At 39.7% G+C, this 21,581-nt stretch overlaps 2 protein-coding genes across 3 annotated transcripts in view; both read right to left on the bottom strand.

The window, feature by feature from the left end:
* On the bottom strand, positions 1-20,671 carry uckl1a (uridine-cytidine kinase 1-like 1a). The gene is given in 16 exon segments (XM_085261054.1): positions 1-3,114; positions 5,967-6,123; positions 6,374-6,481; positions 6,707-6,829; positions 6,930-6,992; positions 9,126-9,219; positions 9,300-9,398; positions 9,605-9,621; positions 10,704-10,765; positions 10,867-11,056; positions 11,194-11,265; positions 11,502-11,672; positions 15,611-15,717; positions 15,923-16,110; positions 20,457-20,482; positions 20,484-20,671. Coding segments are annotated over 16 exon segments (1,623 nt in total). The 5' UTR covers positions 20,547-20,671; the 3' UTR covers positions 1-3,031.
* samd10a (sterile alpha motif domain containing 10a) overlaps positions 20,662-21,581 on the bottom strand; it is a 17,291-nt gene continuing 16,371 nt past the window's right edge. For both annotated transcript variants that reach the window (XM_085261058.1, XM_085261057.1), the window contains 2 exons: positions 21,451-21,573; positions 20,662-21,036 (listed from right to left, as the gene is read on the bottom strand). In XM_085261058.1, the coding sequence (XP_085117184.1) occupies positions 21,476-21,573 (98 nt within the window). In that variant the 3' untranslated portion in view covers positions 20,662-21,036; positions 21,451-21,475. The remainder of the gene's footprint in view (positions 21,037-21,450; positions 21,574-21,581) is intronic.

Below are 21,581 nucleotides of genomic sequence, written 5' to 3' on the forward strand. Positions count from 1 at the left end.
TCTCGCTGTGAGGAGCATGAATGACTGAATAAACATGAATGAATGAGGCCGTCAGATGCAGTCAAAGTGCATGATGGTGAAAAAACAGAGGATCAGAGAGAGACAGAGGAGAGATAACACTCAGCATAAGGTCACAAAGTGGCTCCAGAAGGATCAAGAGACGCGAACACGACAGGAAGGTGATCTTTTACTGCTCATTTTTAGCCCTGAAACATTATTATTTACATGTTCACAAGTGAGCATTAACACACCGCACCCAGCAACAGATCAGTCAGTTAAACTGAGAAGCACAAGGATGTTTCCAGCTGCTCACCTCAAACCTCTAAATTGTGATTCAGGTGAGTCCGTGTGCATTTCCTGTGCTGTAAAATAACACATTTCTCAAAGGTAATAAACACACTATAAATCATACTGGAAGAAGCTTAATGTGAGCTATACTGACCCCTTCAGGCCTTAAAGTGCATTGCAGAGAGGAGCAAGGCGGCCTGTGCGTGAACCCTGAGAGGAGCTTTTAAAGTATTCAAGCATGAGCATGTGACCGTCCGTGACCCAGCACCTTACAGACACACAATGTCAAACTCCAGCAGTAACTTGGAGTGGTGGATGTGAGGGATGAAAACTGAATCTGTATCAAAATCTCATGTTTTTCATACCCTGAATCCAAGATTTATATGTTTTACATTTAAATCCTTATCTAATCCCTCCTCTTATGTGACTTTACTATAAATTAAAACAACAGCTCTGCTTCAGACATAAGTTTATCCCATTTCATACAGAAAAATCCTTCTAGAGCAGTGTGAAAGTGTGAAAGTTCACTGAACACTTTCTTGTTGCACCAGCTATTCATAAACTCAGACTTGTTTCCTTTGTAACTATGTATTTACAGTAAATTTTAATACTTTAATTTGATTTATAAGACACAATAAACCCTACTGGATAAAAAGTGCTCACCTTTTTTACTTTTTGCTCTTTTTTATGTCGAGGACAAAAGAGAACTCTTTTCAGTTGAAAAACAGTAGTGATCTACAACAATGTTATTTCCAATATTTAATTGGTTTAATTGGCATTGGTTCAAATTCACTGCCCGACTGGAACCCTTCCTCTGCCTGCGTGGGGTCCCTCCAGCACCCACGGCTTCCTCTCACAATCCAAAGACTTGCATGTTAGGTTCTGCATTGGCTGTAGATGGTTGTCTGTGTCTCTTAGCCTGTGAAAGACTGGTGACTTGCCAGGGTGTATCCCACCTCTCACTCCATGACAACTGAAATAGGCCGCAGCCCCTCTATGATCCTATGAATTGGATATGTGGAAGAAAGGGGATCAAATGCTGTGTAAGTGTAATTACACTGTGTTTATGCCATTACTTTTATATGTTCCCAGTTCCTTTATCCATATTTCTCTCTTAATGCTGTTTTTACCTTCCATGTTTTACCTCTGTTTTGTTAATCCACCTGCCTGAACTGGAAAGCACTTTGGGTCCAAGCCAGTTGTTTTTAAATGTGCTATAAAAATACAAGTGACTCAACAACTACGTGCAAATGAACATATCCCCAATTTATAACAGGCTTCACCACACTAACTTTTATAGCCTGTAAATCCTATACATCACTGCTGCGTTCTATGTGAACCAAATACCCAGAATATAATATTAGCCTGAGCCGTTCAGATGAGTGCAAAAGAGTTAATTGGTTTTAGTTTGCTGCTATCAAGATATGGTTGAATTACATTATAACAGTAAAGGTCTAAAATTATGCTCACAAAATGGTCAAACTAATGACCAAACACGTGACCTATAATGGTGGTAGGGTTCATGCAATCAGACGTTTCACACTCAATCTAAATTGTGTGAAATGTCTTTCTTCTTAAAAACACACATTTCTCCAATGGAGCATAGTCAGAGCTACGTTTAGACACAACTGGTTTTATCGATAGAGATCAGTTCATCTGCGACTTCAAGAATCACACAAATACCTTCAAGATTGTCTGTTGTGCTGTTCACCCCCAAAAAGAAGCACCTCTAACTTTTCATCTAGCACCACCATGAGGATGAAATTTATGGGGTTTTTTTTAAATGTGAAACTTCCAAACAATTATAAGATGAATTACATGTATTCATTAATGTCCATTAATGAAGAAAAATTAAATTATTTAACCACTTCTACAGCCACAGACAAGTTCACCAATCACCAGTTAACCTGACAAGCGTGTCTTAGAACTGCGAAAGGAAACTGGAGGAAAGCCCACATGTCTGCAGGCTCTCAGTCATCCAGGTCATGGTAGTCTTAAGAGCTTCAAAAGAAGGCGACTGGACTTCAAGCTCGTAAGAGGAAAGCCACCACACGCACAGGGAGACAGCCTAGCAATCAGCAGAAATCGAGCCTAGAAACTTCTTACTGTTGGTGATCTCCTAATTTTTATTCAAATAATATCATATGTGAGCTTTTCTTTGGTCCAATCTGCTGTACTTTGGCTTGGTAATATGTAAAACTGAGACTGTGAACAAGGCAAACATTACCTGCTACTGTGGGCATGTTTCCATACTGATGCTGCCTCACGGTGCTGCTGTATTGAACTGGAACTCCCTATATGCATGACAGATTTACACATTACTACAGTCAAAACTACTGAAGACATTCACTATATTTTAATTGCCCAACTAAATTTAGTACATTACTCTTTGAACTTACTCCTTTACTCTTTGGCTCTTACTAAGTTCTGGATTTAATAACAGCTGGTGCAACCTGGACCCATTTAGTAACGTTATTGGATTATTGTTTTACTGCACCTCAAAGGCAATGGCACTGCTTTACTGTTCAGTATTAAAATATTTAAGATGAGCAGAACAAAATATCCCTCATGCACAAACCTGGACTCAGACATCATCTTCAGAGGAGTAAAAAAAATAAAATTTTACAGTACACAAAAGTAAATATAACAATTTTTTTTTGCTAGTCTACACCTGAAGAGGAGGATGCACAACAGTTTTCAAGTAGTTTGTGTTTTCTTTCACAGAGTCTCACAAATGTTTGAGTCAGTGTGGCAGCTGCTCCTGGTCCTCTTCATCACTCCAGCTGTCGAAGCCATCAGTCCCAAAGTAACGGTCCCCAAAGTCCCCTAAAAAAACACACACACAGCAGTGCACTCAGAGCGGAGCAGACATCGCCCCCGAAGCCAGGCAAGAGAAATATGTAACGATAAGACACACTGAAAAACACAGTGTGAAGAGATAGTAAAGCTAAATAGCTGTCAGGCGGCGGCTGTGTGAAGGCAAGAGAGGACCCAAATGCACGGCTCTAGACACACGGGGATGAACTCAAAGGCCGGTCTTTATTAACAGGAACATAAGAAGTCATATAAAACTATACTGGGAGCAACTAAAAGCTGAGGCGCTGGGAAGACACGGAAAATGCACACAACCTAGAGGGACGACGCAACACAGAACAAAGGGACACTCTGACATAAATACACAGAAGGTAACGAGGGAAGTGGGAACACACGGGGAACACAGCTGAAGACAATTACTCATGGCCGAGCAGGGAGGACACGAAACTGACGATACTGACACCAAGATGTGGACCTTAAACACAACACAGTATACAGAGATGAGCACGGAGAGAGAGAGGCAGAGAGAGAGGCAGAGAAGAAGGATGAATACGAGGGGATGAGGAGAACACAGAACACATAGGATGGGAACACGGTACCAGAGCAAACACCACAATAAAAACATGGACACAGGGGGAATCCAAATACCAAACCAAACAATCCAATGGACATAAGAAACAAAATACAAAACTACAGAAAAACTAAGAACACTGGGTCAAAATGACCCAGGACCATGACAATAGCAGCAAAGGTTGAATGAAAGTTTAAACTGAATTTCTGCTTTTCATATAGATCTCTCTCTTTTTTCTTTTTTTTTTACAAGCAATGGCTCAATAAGAGAAAGCTATTTTTCCACTGGTATTTTTCAAGGACGTTAAATTGATTTTATGTTCACTTTTCACTTTCTAATTAAACTCGACTCGCTTCCTACCTGCTTGAATCTAAACAACAACTGCTTGGACGGACATCAGTTTACACACACAACACTCAAACATTCAGGAGACTCTCGACTTCCACATATGTGCTCGGTTACAGTGATCAAATGAAGAATTTCTGGTAAAAAATCTGTGCTTCTACAGATATTCTGTTATCAGTTAGATGAATAATAAATCTTCCAACAATACACAAATGCTACAGAATAGCACCTCATTAAAGCATCTTGTTGTTTTAATTTTATGACCTTAACATCTAATTTATATCCACAAATGTTGAATTACACGTGATATATTATGACACCATCATGCTGCCTAGTAACCGCCTACCCACAGGCTTTAATGACCCATTTTGAGCATATAAAAACATCAACTACCCCTATTTTTTGTCTCAGTGTGATTAAAAATATCAGTTTGCATAAACACACAGACACAATACTCTATGTATATAAATACATATGAAGTTGCACTATTTGATTGAACCTTATTATGCAGCCCCAAGACTTGCTTCTTTCAAACTATACACATTTGACCCATAGTTCATAACGAGTCTAAATTGATAGGTAGAGATTTATGTTACATCTGCAGATTTGACTGAATGTTCACAACTACTAGCCTGCACAAGACTATCTGTTTTTTCCCCGGTAACTATAACATTTATAAACTTGTGCATTTCCCTGTTTGCATTTTCTTGCATGTGCTTTGACCTTAGAGGCCGCCATATGTTTTAATTCTTGTTCTTTCTCATTGAAAGAAAAAGTGCAGACCAAATTGTTCTTTAACTTCCCTTTTTTATTTAACAGCTAAACAATATCACCTCTGCAACTCTTTTGGACTCACTGCAGTCCTCGGCAAAGCTGAACCGAGACACTCCTGATTTTGGCTAAGCTGAATGGTGGGATCTCCAATATGTCCACATTCGGCACTGCTGTCCCTAACTGCATTTTCACACATGAACTTCAAATAGCATTGCTACGATCAGGCTGTGATCAGGTTTCCACAGCTATCTTTTCTGATGTGCATGCTTCAGGAAATAGTCAGCTTCAAACACACTGTCACTACTAGAAATACTCTGTGTGGATTAGGTGGGGTGCTGCCAGGATGGCGCAACTGGAGGCAGGACAAAGGATGACCACTCATTAGCAGCAAATGTACTAGACGATTAGCTACACCATTCACACATTGGTGCAATCTGATACCAAATGGATCCTGTACTAGGGAGCAGGCAGATTAAAGACCGGCTAAAATGCAATGTGAGTGCATCGGACATTTGTGTTAACACTTGTCCCTTTATCAGGTAAGTGTGAGAAAAGTTCAGGACTGCAATGCCTTTAAGCAAATGAGTTTTATGAGATTTCAGGTGTAATCTTATACTTCCTATACCTGCAAAAAATTTTGTGCCATCACGTCTAGTACACCTCAAAAAACAGCTGCAGTATTTTCACTTGTATTCTCTGTAGGACAAGTTACATAATCACATGTAAGTATTTCTGTTTGTAAAGCTACGAGTGGGCCATCTGATGTTCACGTTGCTCACTCACTCAGTAGCGACAGAAAGAGAGGTTTGCTTCAAATCTAACATGACACAATCATAATATTACAAACTGCTGGTACAAGAAATTAAATTTGTCAACTAGAGAAACAGATGCTTATTATCTTTTTGTCTGCTGCTTTTTATTTCCTGCACAAAGCTAAAATCATGAACCCAACACCTGCACGCTGAAGGCGGTGTGGTAAGCTAATGAAGATTTATGAACTTGCATTAAATTTTTATTTTTATACGTCAGCTATAATTCAAAAGTTTTCTCCTGCTGACTCCAAACTGTAAAAAAAAAATACTTCAGGTAAAATGTGTGCACAGGTAGGAACACAGGCCATCTGAATTTACAAGACAGTACGTGAAAGAATGAAAAGATGCATGGAAGTGCTTACCGATACCAGGAATTACATGTAAAAAATCATCCAGGCCCTTGTCCACAGCAGTGGTGATGATTTTGACCTTTGGGAAGGCATAGGCCACAGAGTGCACCCCGAGCTCTGCCATCAGCAGCGACACCAACATGATCTTATTCTCCTGCACCTCATGATCCTGCTCAGTCACACACATCACAGCAACAACAGTTAGTGGCTTCTTGATCACTTTAAGAAGCTCAGTAAGTGGAAAGGATACATTTGAGGTTTTCCTTGCAGGAATAATACAACTCAAACTGCACCAGAGAAAAAGAATAACATCTACTCAATGCCCACACAGATGGGTAATAAAACACATGTGACTGCCCAAGAGGAGAGGGTCCCTACTGCTGCCTTATTGCAGGGTAATGATGCTAATTTCCACCCACCAATAGGACTCGAACTGCCATCATGGCAGCAGCGCCGGTGGAGACTGTGCTGTCCATTAGGATGACATGATCTTCACTGATGTCTTTGGGCAGACGCAGGTAATGCAGCTGGTGAGGCCAGAGAGGAGGAGACCAGTTACCATGGTTACAAAAGCAGGAAGGGTAGTTACCACGGAGACACACATCATGTGGAAGGGAAAAAAAATTAAAAAACAATCAAAACATTTTCATCTTTTGTTTGATGTGATTTTTGAGACACACCCAGGAGCGCGTGAAGTCTGGAAAGCAAAGCACGCACATGGATTTGATGGTAAATGACTCATATTTTTCTACCTCTGGCTCGCCTGAGTCGAGGTTGGTCTGGATGAGGATCTTGCCGATGCGGACGTCCTTGCACACGGCCCTCAGGGCGGGCTCCATGGTCTCTCCTGCACGCAGGATCGACACACCGGTGATCTGAGGAGACGAGGCAGCAGAGCGAGCATGATGACAGAAACCCTGAGGTCATATTCGACTGGAAGCTAGCAAGACCTTGTAAAACAAGAACATCACTTACCCCTTTACCGTTGTAACTGCAGCCCTCGTAATCATGGCCCTGTGGGGTCTGAACTGAACACGGCTGCAAAGGCAGAAGAAGAAATGATGTTTTATTACACACCAAACACCCCACAAACAAACACACCGACATAAAAAAGTGGCACTAAAGAAAAAATACACAAATATAAACCTGATCTTTAACACAAACACTACATTTGCACAAGAGTTCTCAGATTTATTTATTTATTTATTTTTTGCTGTAATGAGTATCATAGTGACGTATTTAGTTTCTTTTTCAGTAGGTAATCCCTATGAATCAAAATCTCAAGCTTCACACACTCAGTGTAAGGCAGTTTTCTTTTTTTTTCGTCACTCTGTGTGATGGCAGTGAAAACAGAAATCCCTGACATGGTCATCTCATGCACACAGCTCTAACTAGCAAGAAGCTTTGGTCCGCCCAGAAGCCACGCCCACCTGATATAAAAGATTTTGTTCACAAGGGGCAGCCAAGAGAGAGTAGCTTTGAAGATTTGAGCTGCACCTAGGCTCTTCAATCCCCTAAAAAAAGTTTATTTTTAAAATGTGAATTATGCAAAGCTACTCCTCAGAAATCCAAATATAAAAACCTGGAGGTGCAAATGGGCATAATGGGGCCACTTCAAGTTCTATCATATTTCTGTGTTGCTTTCCTTGCCAAAAAAAAGAAAAAAGGAAAAAAAAAAGAAAATCCCCAGTGAAATTAATTGTTACTGTTTTATGTGACTGAGGAGAAGCTAATAATATCAGCTCATTATGCAGAAAGGTAAAGTCAGCAGATTTAGAATGTGAAGTATGAAACATGCCCTCTGGATAATATGACTAACATGCATGAGCTAACTGTGAAGGGGGCTCTAATGAGGTGCTTTACTCAGTAAGCCTAACAAGTTTTATTACAAGAGTTCGCATCAAAAAGGGCAGCTTTTCATTCCTCAATTCAACATTAATAGTGTTCACTTAGCTTTAACACAAGTACATTTTCAGAGAAATACAGAGAAATAATTATATGTTCTGTTAAGTGGTTTTGGTTGTTAACCGCTAGGCAAACAGTAGAAGGTATGAGGATGAAAAAAGTGAAAACAGGGTTGTCTGCAGTTCAGTGAATCAAAGATGTAATAAAAAAAAATCTTAAGAAAGAAAAATAATCGCAAAAAGCTTTACAGCTGTTTTGTCATGATAGAATATGAAGATGAAGTGGTTTTCATACACAGTATGTGGAACATAACGCTATAGTTACAGACAAAACTTCTTATTTGCATGACAGTGACAGGCATCACTGAAATTTGGGAGCCGACAGGGTTCACCATGGCTTACTTTACTTTTTTAATTGATACAGCCGACTTACGAAACATGAAATGTAAAATTCAGATTATGTTTTAATAACATACTTAGTTTGACTATTTAAAGGAACACATGTATTGCACTTTCATACATCCAGCAGGCACATTGCAACTTTGTTGTTGTTGCTGTGTTTGTGTCCATTGAGGGGTGCAAAAAACTGCAGTTCCTTTAGTGACCACTTGAGGCTGGGTGCAAAAACGAGTAAATCCCCATACACTCCCATTTTAAAATGTCCAACTTTACAGCTTTAAAAAAAGCTTTTTGGGCTCTACGGATAGTTTTGACTCTTCCAAAAACTCTGAGACAGGTGAGTTTTTTATAAGTCACCCACCAGGATGATTGAGTAAAAGATGTGGCTGCGCTGATTTACAGGCAGCCAAACGGTACCTGTCAGACTCATCACAACACTTCGCTTCACTGTGTGTGCCGTTGGTGACTTTTGGAGCATTTTGATTGATAACCTGACTAATGTTATGGCTTGCTGTGTAGTCAAGAACATCCCAGTAGTTTGTTATTCAGGTTTGGTGAGTGTATTTAGGATTAATTATCTGGTATGTTGTTTCTCAAGCCCTTTTATCCATGCAAGGTAACTTGTGGCTCTAAAAAAAACCCAACACGGTGGGGGCCAAAACGCTAATGTTAAAGCTTCAAAATGCAGTCAGCTTGAAACCAAAACTATGAATTAAAATATGAGAAACTCAAGAGATTTGGAGGGAATTAATTACTGTTTTTTTGTTTGTTTTGTTTGTTTTAATCACTATGAGCAACTCTTTTCATGCAAGGGTAATCATATTAATAAAAAGTAATGATTCTAGATATTCAAACCAAGATTACTCACCTGAGATGGTAGAAATGTTAGAGCATGCTCTATGAGAAGCCGCATTAACCTCTTTGAGTAGAAGATAAACTCGTCTCGGCTGGTTTCTTTGTTCCTGCGGCGGAGGGAATCAAAACGTTTTTAAATTTCAAATTATAGGACTGCAGGAAGGACATCATGATCACATGTCACTACCTGATGATGGTGTGCAGGCCCCTGACCTGCGGCGTACTCTCGAGGACACTGAGCGTCTGGGGCAACGGCTGCGTCTGCTGGGCAGAGGCCAGGAGTGCCCTGAGACAAAGCAGATCAGATCAAAAGGTTTAACTTTGTTAGTCCGACACACTATCAGAGAAAAGAGATTCTGAGGCGGCAGGGAGTTTTCAGAGAGGGCAGATGGGGCACAGTGTGGAAGCCATAGAGGACACAGTTTGAATATAAAATTTCCAATTACAATAAGCCGGCCAAAGTCACAGAAGTGAAAATATGTATCAGCATACCTGACACTGAGTTCACGCTGCATAAAGGGAGGACAGAGAGAGACGATAAATGAAAATAATAGTAGAGGAAAAAATAATGTTTCAGAAGATAAGGATGGTGATGCTGTTTTTCCTATTTAAAAAAAAAAACCTTTTAATATCCTGCCCTGACACTACTAATGCAGCAAAAGCACACTTGGATAGAAAAACCAAAATGAAACACTTTCAGTCCTGGATCGGCCTCCCCACAGCCGGGACCTCAACACTACCGAAGCAGTGTGGAATCATCTTGACACAGAACAAAACAAAAGGCTGCCAAAATCCAATGAAGAGTTTTGAACGTCCCTCAAGAAGCTTGGAAAACTATTCCTAAAGAAAAAGCTTCAGGAGTTCAGGCTGTGCTCAAGAATAAAGGTGGTCACACCAAATATTTTGCACGTGCATGCATTAGAACTGTACAAACTCTATTTCTGCCTTATATACTGTATGTTTGCATGTTTCAATAAATCACTGCAGCTCTTTCGCATTTAAACACAAAAAAGATGAGGGACGGCTCAAGACTTTGGCAGAGTCCTGTATGATTTTAGTTGGTTTCCTTCTGTCTTTGCATTTTGATAACTAAAATCGACATTCACATCTAGTCTTTGTTTTTCGTTTTAGTTACTGAGTACATTTCTTCCTAATTATTTTTTTAATTGAATAGATAATTTATTAAAACAGCAGGGCACTGAGGATTTTATCATATGTGACTCAAACACATATACTGCTTTTACTGGTTTCAGAATGAGCCACATTCGACTGATTCAGCATGTTCATCACAATAAAGGAAGATGTCATCCACTACAACTGCAGGACTTTTCACTGGCTTTTGAACAACAGTAGAGGTCACATGGCTACACACATAACACTTGTAAAATCAACAAATCTCAGGTTTTGTGTTTTTAATTCAGTTTGCTGGCAATATTTTTCAAAGTTAAAGGGTTAAAAATGTGAAAGCTTGCTCGATGTATTTTCTTCTGATGCCACTTATCCCACAAAGAATTGGAAGTCTGCATGTTTCAGCCTTCAGACACATGGTGGCACCATGCTCTCAAGTATACGGAGCGATTTGGTGACTCACCTCCTCCAGCTGGCTGTGAACATGCTGGACAATCAGATCAATGGCCACCATATTCCCACCACCTTGGAGGGAACAAAAAGCCGAGAACAGCCAGTGTTAACAAATATGTCCAAACATTTTAGTTTAGGTGGTCTTTAGGAAAGACGAGGTCTGTCTGACTCACCTCTTGGTACAACAATATCTGCCAGCCTCATGGTGGGTTCGATGTACTGCTCAAAGGCTGGTTTCACAAACTTGTTGTATTGCTTGATTACGCCTTCAATGTCCCGTCCACGCACTGTGATGTCTCTGCGGAGCCGGCGGACGAGCCGAATGTCTGAGTCTGCGTCCACAAAGATTTTCATATCCAGGAGCTGCAGGTGCGAAGAGCCAACAGTTCAATAATGTTCATTTCAGCCAAGCAGCTGCACAAACAATTCCTGGTGATGATTAGTCTGCTTCACTCAAGAATTCTTCAAAAGAAAGGAAATAAAAGAATGCACTGTCTTACCTGAAGAAGCTCTTTGTCTGCAAAGGACATAATTCCTTCAAAAATGATCACACTGGCACCGTACACATTTTTCTGCAAGAAGAGGGAAAGTCGAGTCTTTAAAGAAGAAAGCAGTCGTTTGAGCTTTTATAAGATTAAAGGTGCAGTGTGTCACTTTGACACATAGTTTTTAAAAATTTAAATTTCATTTAAGTTTAATACATTTTCAGCTTTGAATGCTGCCTCAACACTGGGGTTCTTTCTGGTCCATCTCATCTTTGGCATAATCAACACTGAGGTTCCTTTAAAGCAATAAAAACCAAACTCACCCAGTCTTTATGTCTCATGTGTGTGGTGAAATCATACACCGGGATCTTCACACTCTTGCCCTGCTTCAGTTTTCTCAGGGTGGAAACCAGCAGCTCAAAGTCAAATGCTCCCGGGTGGTCAAAGTTGTAGTCGTTCTTTGCGGCCAGAGCCTGCTCCTCGGGGGATAAAACCTGAAAGACACAAAATAAAGATGAATTTCAGAGGATCTTCCTCATTAACTTGATTAACTATTTAAAGATTTTAAATGAGGGTTTATTTTATCATTTAGATCAGCTTATTACCACAAATATGAACCATTAAACTCCTGGGCTGAAAATGCAGTTTTATTATAATGCTAACAACTGCACTTCTTCTAATGGCCAATGACTTCTTTAGGCTCTGCAAACAAGTCAGTCCTCATAGACTCCAAAGTTAAAATACGGAACTTGACAGAATTCAAATAATGTTTTAACTCTGGCACAAAACACAGCTTTGATGTTTTAAGTTAATGTACCCATTTGTGACAAGTGTAGTGAGGGTGAATTTTTCAAAAACTGACCCGTTTATCCTTTGCTAACGCCTAAAGTTAGGAACGTGGACCATCTGACTGAGACTTCATTTCAGCTCAGCCAGTCACTGAGATGGACGTCTCAATTGCATTGGTGCCTTCTTATTAATGCAATTATCTGACAAAAACTACAGATTGCTGTGTTGTTAATTGTAACAGCAGATTTTCTTCTGTGAAGTTGTGTTATTACTTTTAGATTATATTATTAATTAGCTGATACCTTTGTCTGTGAATGCAGAAGAGAGAAGTAAGACTTCAGCATACCTGATTTTGTCTTAATTTACTGATCCCACTAAACATTGGACGTCGGATAGACGTTCAGATCTATATTGGGTCCGTTGGTCAACAACTAGTTCTGGACAACTACACACAACCAAACTAGGTCTACAATTTGGACGTCCAACCATGACCCAGCTTGGACGTCAACATTTGAACCTTGGACTTCATCTGGACGTCTATGATAGGTGCAGGAAATTTATATGATTAATAAATGTAAAGGTAATAATAAAGGTGTAAACAAAAATCAACTGGTAGCCTATCCTCCTGACTACCAGCAATGCAAATTTGTCCTCTGTAGAGCACCTTTCTAAACCTGAATATCTCCCATGCACTGCATACTACAGAATTGCCTCCTTTTGGTATCTACAGAGGACATTTAGGGCTTTCCAATGATACCAAATGTGAAGGGGTGGAGCTTTGGGAACTTTAGTTTTTTCATTAAGGAACATGGCGGCCATCGCTGCAAGCACATTTTATGGGAAGAAGAAAAGTAAGTGCATAAAACTTCTTATTGAGCAATTTTTAGCTATAAATGTTGTTAACATATTTTAAATAAGTCTCTTAATAACACGTTAAAACATAGTATGCTTAATTCTAACTTCATTTTAGTATAGTATTGAAGTGTTTAAAAAATGTCCACAAGATGGTCTAAGAAAAACAAAAGGTTTGTCCATGTGCCAAGTCCACTGGCAATTGCTGAGTACACTACCAACATAGGTGACGTGGACCTTGTTGCCGAATGTTGAGTTTCTACAGGATGGTCTCTCGCACTCAGAAATTGACAGTATGTGCAGTTCTCTACTTTTTGATCTGGCAATCACCAACTCATGGCTTCAGTATAGCAATGACTTGCAGTTTTGGGGGAAGAAACCACTACAGTTCCTTGAGTTCAAACTTCTCCTTGGTGAAGAGTTGAAGCAAATATTTGCCATCAAAGTTCATTTTTACATGTTTTGCCTTCCAATGTCCTCTGCAGTGGACATGTGATATCTAAAAAATGTAAACTTTTTTTTCCCCAAAAAATTTTTTCAGTCTTCTAATTACCTTACAAACATTGGGGGATTTAAAAATTTTTTTGATTGGACAACATTTTTTTTCCTGGTAGTCAGGAGGCTATAGAAAACATGTCCTCCACCCTCTGGACACACGGGACTAAAAAGCCTTAAGATGCAACGAAAAAAAATGCCGTGTAAAATGTGTCTAAGTTTGACGTTGAAACGTGGTCCACAATGACCACATCGGGACTACAAATAGACTGTACACGAAGGTCCTATGGACATCAACACTACATGTTCAGTAGATGTAGAAAAAAAAGACGTTGCCTGTCATTACAAAACAACTCCTTCAGTGGCCCAAAATTTGACATCCAAAATTGACACATAAAAGACGTCACTCTGATGTCACTTTGTATAGTGGGAAGATTTGATGATGTTGATGAGATGAGATAGCCTTTATTTGCCCACAACTGAGATGACAGACCTTGCCGACCGTGGCATAAAGACGGGAATATTATTTACTGGGCTCAAAAATCCAAATTTAATAATCAATGGCACTGATTTAATGCTGGATGGCAGGGGTGGTGGATTAGCTCAATTACCATTTGGAAAGTTAGTGGTAATTAACATTTTCTATGTATTTTATTTACGAAATAAACTAACTAACTACAATTTTTCTTTTACTGATCTTTTAAACTCTACAAGACAACAAACATTTGCAGTTTCTAAAATGTTGGACTCTATCAACAAAAGATGAAATTATACTTTTGATACATCTTCTTGGCTAAACCACATTTTAAGATGTTAAACCTGATAACAGTTTATGTGATTTATTCAAAATGATTGGTTCGTGTCTCTGTGATGGTGATGAATATTTTTTTTATTATGTGGTTCTGAACACTGGGACAGAAAACATAAATATTAACATTTCTCTTTGTAATTTACTAACTTAAGATTTATTTATGTGACAAATTTAATTGAGATCAAGAGTTCCTTTGCAGCAGAGCAAATAGTTACACTCTTTCACTCAAAAAAACACCCACAATGCACAAAAATAATTGGAAACATGAGCAAGATTTAAAGTCTTATAGAGGACTGAACATCTCGGCTTATGAGTGTGCGGCTTACAAGAAAAAAGTTGGTCTGAGGAACTTGTTATGACTCTCTATCTGTAATGATTATGTTTTCCCAACTGATCTCAACTAAAGAAGTTGAGTCTATGAAAACAAACACAGATCACAGATCAGTGGGTGCTTTCTGGACTGTTGACTGTGTAACTCACAGCTGGTGAGAGCCGTAGCTGTCTGCAGTAATGAATAGCACGTGACGCTGTGGTAGAGCGCATCCAGTGGTTTATAGCATTAGCGACAGCATGAACCTACAGGATAGGTCCATAATCCTGTGTAGACAGTATGGTGGATCGTATAATGACTTGTTTTGGCTTGAGCATCAAATGGGAACTTTCTGTGTTTGAACAAGATGGAGGACAATCTACTGTCTAAACAAAATATGCAATGTTTCTGCACTGTATCAGTTACATGCCAGTTTAGAGCATGGATGGAAATTTTCAATTAATCTGACATCTTTTCTGAAGATTTAACAAACAGCCTAATATGTTGGTTTCCTGCTGGGACTCAAATTGATTACCTCTACCAAGAAAGTTATGCGATTGGCTCTGTTTGTTGTCAGGATTACACAAAAAGTTCTAAAACAAATTTACATGAAAATTTTATTAGTGGTGTAGCTTAGTTTCACCTAGAAATATGGATTCAGGGTTTTGTTAATGAGACTTCTTTACACATATTAAAATAAAAAGTGAGAGATATACTTTTGGATCCAGAAACTCAATTCACAAAGGCTGTGGAGGGAATCTTTAGTCTTGGTGGAAACCTCAAACTCTTTCTTGTTTAGTATACACTGGGTGATTTAAATGAAGTTTAATTGATGTTCTTACAGTGCATTTTGTTCCAGGTTCCGCCTAAACAGAAATATGTTACTCCATTGTTCTCTGTTCCTTTTCCCCTGCAGGTCTCTGTAGGTTCATTTTCACTGCTGCGGCACATGAATAGTCTGTCATTCGAAGGCTGTAATTTTAAGGCAAAACCACAACCTCTTATTAAATCAAGTGACAGCAGTACAGTGATTACTTCGAGTCTGTGATGGAAAAGCTCCTAAGATTACCGAAAGATTTTCTCTGCACATAGATCATTTCTTCCTTTAACAAGCCAACAGATAATCTGTAATAATTACCAAATCGATAAAGACAAAAAACACAAACAGGCATCACCTTGTAGAAAGAATCCATCGACAGTAGCACAACCCACGGCACATCCAGGGCCTCAATGATCTTATTGGCTACGGTGGTCTTCCCTGAGGCACTGCCCCCACACAGCCCTGCAGATCCACACAGCATTTCAAAGGCCCATTATTTGTGTTTTTCAGAGTGTGTCTAATGCTGTCTGCTGGTATGCATGTGTGATAGCACTAAAATGTTTATGGGTATAATATGAGAGAATAGGACATTAAGGACAGCTTCTGCAGCTCAAAGCCACGACTTGGCAGTCTGGAGGACCAACAACATCATCAGTGAGTGTCGTACCAATGACAAAGGCCTCTTTTGACTGAGCGCCGTGCTCGTCATACCAGGGCGGGCGGCCAGCGGTGTAGATGGTGCGTGTGCCTGTGCGGAGCAGAGGAGGCTCTGTTTTACTCAGCGAGGTAGCGCTCTTCCTGCGAGGGGCCCCAGCCGAGGGCAGGAGGCGGTCCAACGAGTCCTCCCCGCTCCCACTGCAAAAACAGCAAACAGCAGGGCAGGTCACAGCCTGAACAAACGATCCATGGAAGGAACAGGAAGGAAACTGTCACAGCTAGGCCTATGGAGTTATTATAGCAAATGATGTCGTCTGCATTCTCTGATTTCTAATGCAAATGTATATTTATTTTGAAAATACTTACTGGGCTTTTCTGCATGATGCAGCTAATTTACAGTCACACACAGTGCTAACACTAACATCACTAACACGTATTTTTTTGTGCTTATGGTCTTAAGAGTTAAAGGTTAGCTAAAACTTATGGCGTCTTCAATAGAGATAGATGGATTGAATTGATTTGGTCTGTATCTTTTGACTTATTTAAGCTAGCTTACTAAGTCTTAATGTAGTAAATAGAGGACATCTTGGGCTTTCCATGATATCTCATGTTTTTGGGTGGCCTCTCTTAGCTCCAAAGAGGAAGGAAATCACAAAAAAAGTTAAAGTTCCTCAGTTCTCAGGAGGATATTTTAACTAATTGTACAGAAGCAACTCAAATTTATGCTTGAATAGAAATGCAACTGGCCCGTATACACATACATGTACATTCATACCTACGCATTCATAGGAATACAAACAAACACAAATTAAATTATACATTTATACATATTAAAGTTAATTAGTTCTTTTCTTCCAATAATTCTGAATTTAGAAAGCATTAAATCTGTACCATAGCCAACCATCCTTAAACATCCTGTTTAAATATTTTACTAAAAATGTGGAGCTCATGGTCAAAAACAACAACAGAAAGACACAATTTCTAGAATGCCAACACCTGCTGTGCAAGCAGAAAAGAGTTTTGTCCCTTTACGCAAACACATTACTGTTTATGAGCTCTGCTGTTGATCACAGAGGATGTAAAATCTCATATCCACATCCAGTTTTTCTGCAATAGCAGTTTAAGGACATCTGCTGCACTTTTGACTGCATGACATTTTGGCACAACTTTAAAAAAAAATACAACTTTCATTACAATACAAATCAAGAACATTTAAAAATGTAACCCAGAACTTTTCTGTCTATCTGAGCACTCTAAGCACTTCATACAACATGCCTCATTCACCCGTTCTTTTGTATGTAAGTGCTTTCTATCTAACGTTCTCACACATTCATACTCAGGCTGATCAGAGAGGAACTTGGGGTTAGTATCTTGCCCAAGGACTGGAGGAGAGTGGATTCTCACATTGCAAGAAATCACAGCTTTTCTTTGTATACGGTTACAGTAAATGTGAAGTTTAGACTATTCCTCATATATAACAAGACATATTAAAGTGAGAGGGTCTTGTGGCTCTGGGGTGTTTTGCTGGTAGGTTTTTTAGGTTTGCTTTGACTAAAATTTCACTGTTGTGACTGCTCACCTTTATTCTTTGAGGAAAATCTCTATGCTGATGAGAAGGAGCTCTTTCAGTACTAAGATGATATAAATCATATGCTCTGAGATTTACAGGAACCACATTTAAACATAAGTGAGCGTTTCTGGGAGACTTTACACTGACAGTTTGTGCCACCATAATTAAGAAGAATGGCGTTTCATCCCTCCAGTGAAGTTCTGAGTCTTCAGGAATTACACATATGAATTACTGGAGCTTTTCTAGCATGGTGGTATGAGAACACTTTATTAACATAAAGAGATAGTGGTTTATAGTAATGTATACTTTATTGATCCCCGTGGGGAAATTCTTCTCTGCATCTAACCCATTCTCTCAGTGAAGCAGTGGGCAGCCATTGGGCACCCGGTGAGCAGTGTGTAGGGACGGTACCTTGCTCAGGGGTACCTCAGGGTAGCCAGATTCGAACCCCAACCTTCCAATAATGGGGCCAACACTCTACCTACTGAGCTATCCCTGTCCCTACATAGGATGGAAATTTGCTACTACTGTTGTGCATTTTACAAATACAGAAATAAACATGCTTCAAGAAAGTATACAGCCGATTAATCCACAGTGAATACTGTTCCGGCTCCACCTCAGCAAGCTGAGAGTTTGAAAAGCTAACGTCACTGTACGCTCAAGATAGTGAATGCCAAGTTGATCCATAGGCATTTGTGCACATAGATAAAAAGTGTGCGTGAGGGTGACTGCAGCTTGTAGTATAAAGGCATTGTGAGAGCTCAGTAGGAGTGGAGCTGTATTATTGTTATCGTAACAATGCTATAAACACATGCTGTGATTCTTTCTCTTCACTATTTTAAGTTCTGATACTGTAGCCACAAAACAAAAGCTTTAAGTTACATTGTCATTTCTTTTACGGTTATGGTGCAGTACTGGCATAAAGAATATGAATACTGCTTTACCTATAGTGTAGTAGTAAGACTGTAAGGTAATTTATTAGGTACACGGCAGCTTAGATTACAGTGATTTAGATTAGGCTCACATCACCGTTAACTATGGAACATGGAAAAGTCAGCTTAGCTTTTGCGTCATGCTCTCTGGGGACTCTTTCTGGACTTATACACTCCCACAGGCAATAATTAGAAACTAAATCGGTACCCTGCTTGTTTTGGATGTGATGCACTACTACAGCGCATGCATACTAAATGGGACAAATCTTGAATGGAAGTGAAGACTAATGAGTGTTTTGCATATTCGAGGTCATTATAAATGTGCAGTAATGACACATTTCAAGCAACCCAAATAAACCCAGCTCTCACACCAAATCACTGCAAACTAATCCGGATACGGCACTCCCTCTGACCTGTCAACAACCCCTGGTTGCAGACTATTTATAGCACTCACACATGTATCCACAGTGTGTATGTGAGCTTTGTTGGGGGAAAACCAGCAGGGTGTCTGTGTTGAGAGAAAACAACAGCAGCAACACTGCAGTCAGCCACATCTTACCTGCGGTCAGACCTCAACGACCAGCAGCCGGAGATTCTGGCTCCTGTGCAGTCCAGCAGAGTCATATCTGCTTCGGACGACAACCTGTTACCCTCCAGCTCACCCGTCACTGTGGCAACCTCCCCAAAAACAACAGCAAGCGGCCCTCAGCACTGACCGAGGCCGTGAACGTGTTAAATACAGGTCTATTTCTAGTCTGTTTTCACTTTGTGCATTCACACGTCTGTGAAGCCTTAATCATCTGAAAAATCTGCTCTTCTCTCCGTGTCCTGCTTTCTCTCTCTCTGCGAGAGAGTGAGTGACAGCGTCTAAGAGGATCACTGTAACACTGACAGCAAAGAGCTGCTTGGCTGGTATTAATAGAGCCACCTCTAAATAAAAAGAAGCCATGATGGATGTCTTCTGTTGATCCTTCCTTTCAGTTCACCGACCTGATCAACAGAAACACTAGAAAACCAAATGGGGCAAAATGATTTCTTATGATACACGTCATGTGAGAAAACAGCGAAAACTGTCAGTCTCAGCCCTTACAGAGGGAGTTCGGCTGACCAACAACCCAAAGGACAAAGACAGAAGACAGACAGAAAACTGAAAACTGTAAAAATCATTCGTTATCATTCGTTATCTTCAATATCGCTTCACCATTCTAATGCTTATGGTGTCTGACCACTGGGTTGAGTTTTGAGTTTTTTAATATTCGTCTTTACGATGAATCTTGTGACACTGAGTCTTTGTTGGCTGTTGTTATTTGATCGTTATTCTTGTTTTTTTTTGCGTTTTAATTTTTATTCTGTCCATTATCATGTCACGTGTCCCGTCACAAAGCTCAAATCACCTCAAACTTGTTTCATGAACATGACCATGAGTTCACTGTACTCACAGTCACCAGATCTCAATCTAATAGGGCACCTCTGAGATGTGCTGGGACAGGAGATTTGCATCATGGATGTGCAGCTGACAAATCTGCAACAACTGTCTGGCGTGTAGTACTCTGATTACATTCATAACAGGCTAAAATAAGTTTAACGAGCGCCACCTCAAACTTCTCCAACAGAAAAAATGATTAAGGTATTACTTCCTTGCTAATGTTTGTAATAAAGCTTGAAATGCAGAGGTTTATTTATGATCACAGATTGAACTCGTGACTTCAGAGACTGTGACGCACGACTGTGTCAGCATGCAGCTCACCTATTTCTGAAGCGCATTTGATGCACCTTCATCCCCCATCGTGATGATACTGATCAGTTAATAACTAACTAACAGAGACAGGGTTTAACGGAATGGTGTGTAAACATCTGTTTATAGGGGGTGAAGGAAGGAGGAGGAGAGGAGAAGGGGCGTCAGTGTGGTTAGCGTTATACAGGACGAAGCTGCTGCGGACTATAAAAATGTGAATAAAATAAAATAAAATAAAAACTGCATTAATTATTTCAGGATTCAAAAAAATTCAAACACAGGTAAAAATACTGATAGCATCGTGTACCTGTCCGAGCGGGACGTCATTATTTTTACCGCACTTCGCCTCCGCTGGGATCCTGAGACCTCGGAGCCGGTAGCGGCTGGTTAGAGCCATGGATAGTTTCTTCGTAGCTGTGCGGAGGGATTGTGGGTAATGTAGTATCTTACCCAGGCAAAGGAACTACACACCACTCAGCTCAACAGAGCCTAACGACTCGCAAAAAAACGACTAAATTTTAATATTTGTATTTATTAATTTGTTTTTCTGACATTAAAAAACGTTTCAAAGAGAAGAATGAGAGGAAGAGACGGTAAGAGAGGAACAGTAAATTAATAATTAATCACAGGCGGCAATAAATTGATAAATGGATTGTCATGATGCTTTTTCATCACAGTTCATTGTCAGTCTGTAAAGATGATATCAGTTTATCGTGCAGACAGGGAATGAAAAGCTGCCAACTTCCAGTTAACAGCTTTATTCTGGAGACCACAGCTCGCTGGATGCACATATCCTACAGATCTGATTCACATTTCATGTTACGTGATTATATGTTCTCTGACTCCGGTGTTTCCATCATCCAGCTAGGATATTCTTCCAAAGGACCCTGCAAAACACAGAACGATGAACACTTTTCAGATATTTTTTTTACTTTTAATAGCAAGTTTTTTAAACTTTTTTTTTTTTACAGGTGCAATAATAAGCTTTCACCGCTCGATCTCACAGATAAGTATAGACAAAGATTTTGTGTTGGTCCCTGCTGGTTATTGGAACAATACATCACTGCTGCCACCATATTGTTCAGTGGGAGCTGGACCATGTAATCCGTACATATCCCAAACCCTCTGAATTTACAAGTGATTAAACTGTTCTGGTTAGCTATAAATGTCAGAACTGTACAAAAGGCTTATATTCTGTTGATAACTGTAATATTTCCACAACATAATTATAAAACACAATAATAACTCAATATTACAGCTCTCTGCAGATGCTTTTTCGACCAACAGGAATACTCCCATACTTGTCATGTCTTGAGTCTGTTATCTTCAGTGCTGTGGTTCATGAATGGCTTTTAACTTTATCTTTTGGGAATCTGCAGACAAAACAAGTCCATCTGAACAACACTGTGGAGGTCTGACGGTTTCTGTAGAT

The sequence above is a fragment of the Mchenga conophoros genome, linkage group LG20 (assembly GCF_057382185.1).
Source record: "Mchenga conophoros isolate Kocher_MC1m ecotype Shallow Benthic linkage group LG20, M_conophoros_male_GT1.1, whole genome shotgun sequence".
Classification (NCBI taxonomy): Eukaryota; Metazoa; Chordata; class Actinopteri; order Cichliformes; family Cichlidae; genus Mchenga; species Mchenga conophoros.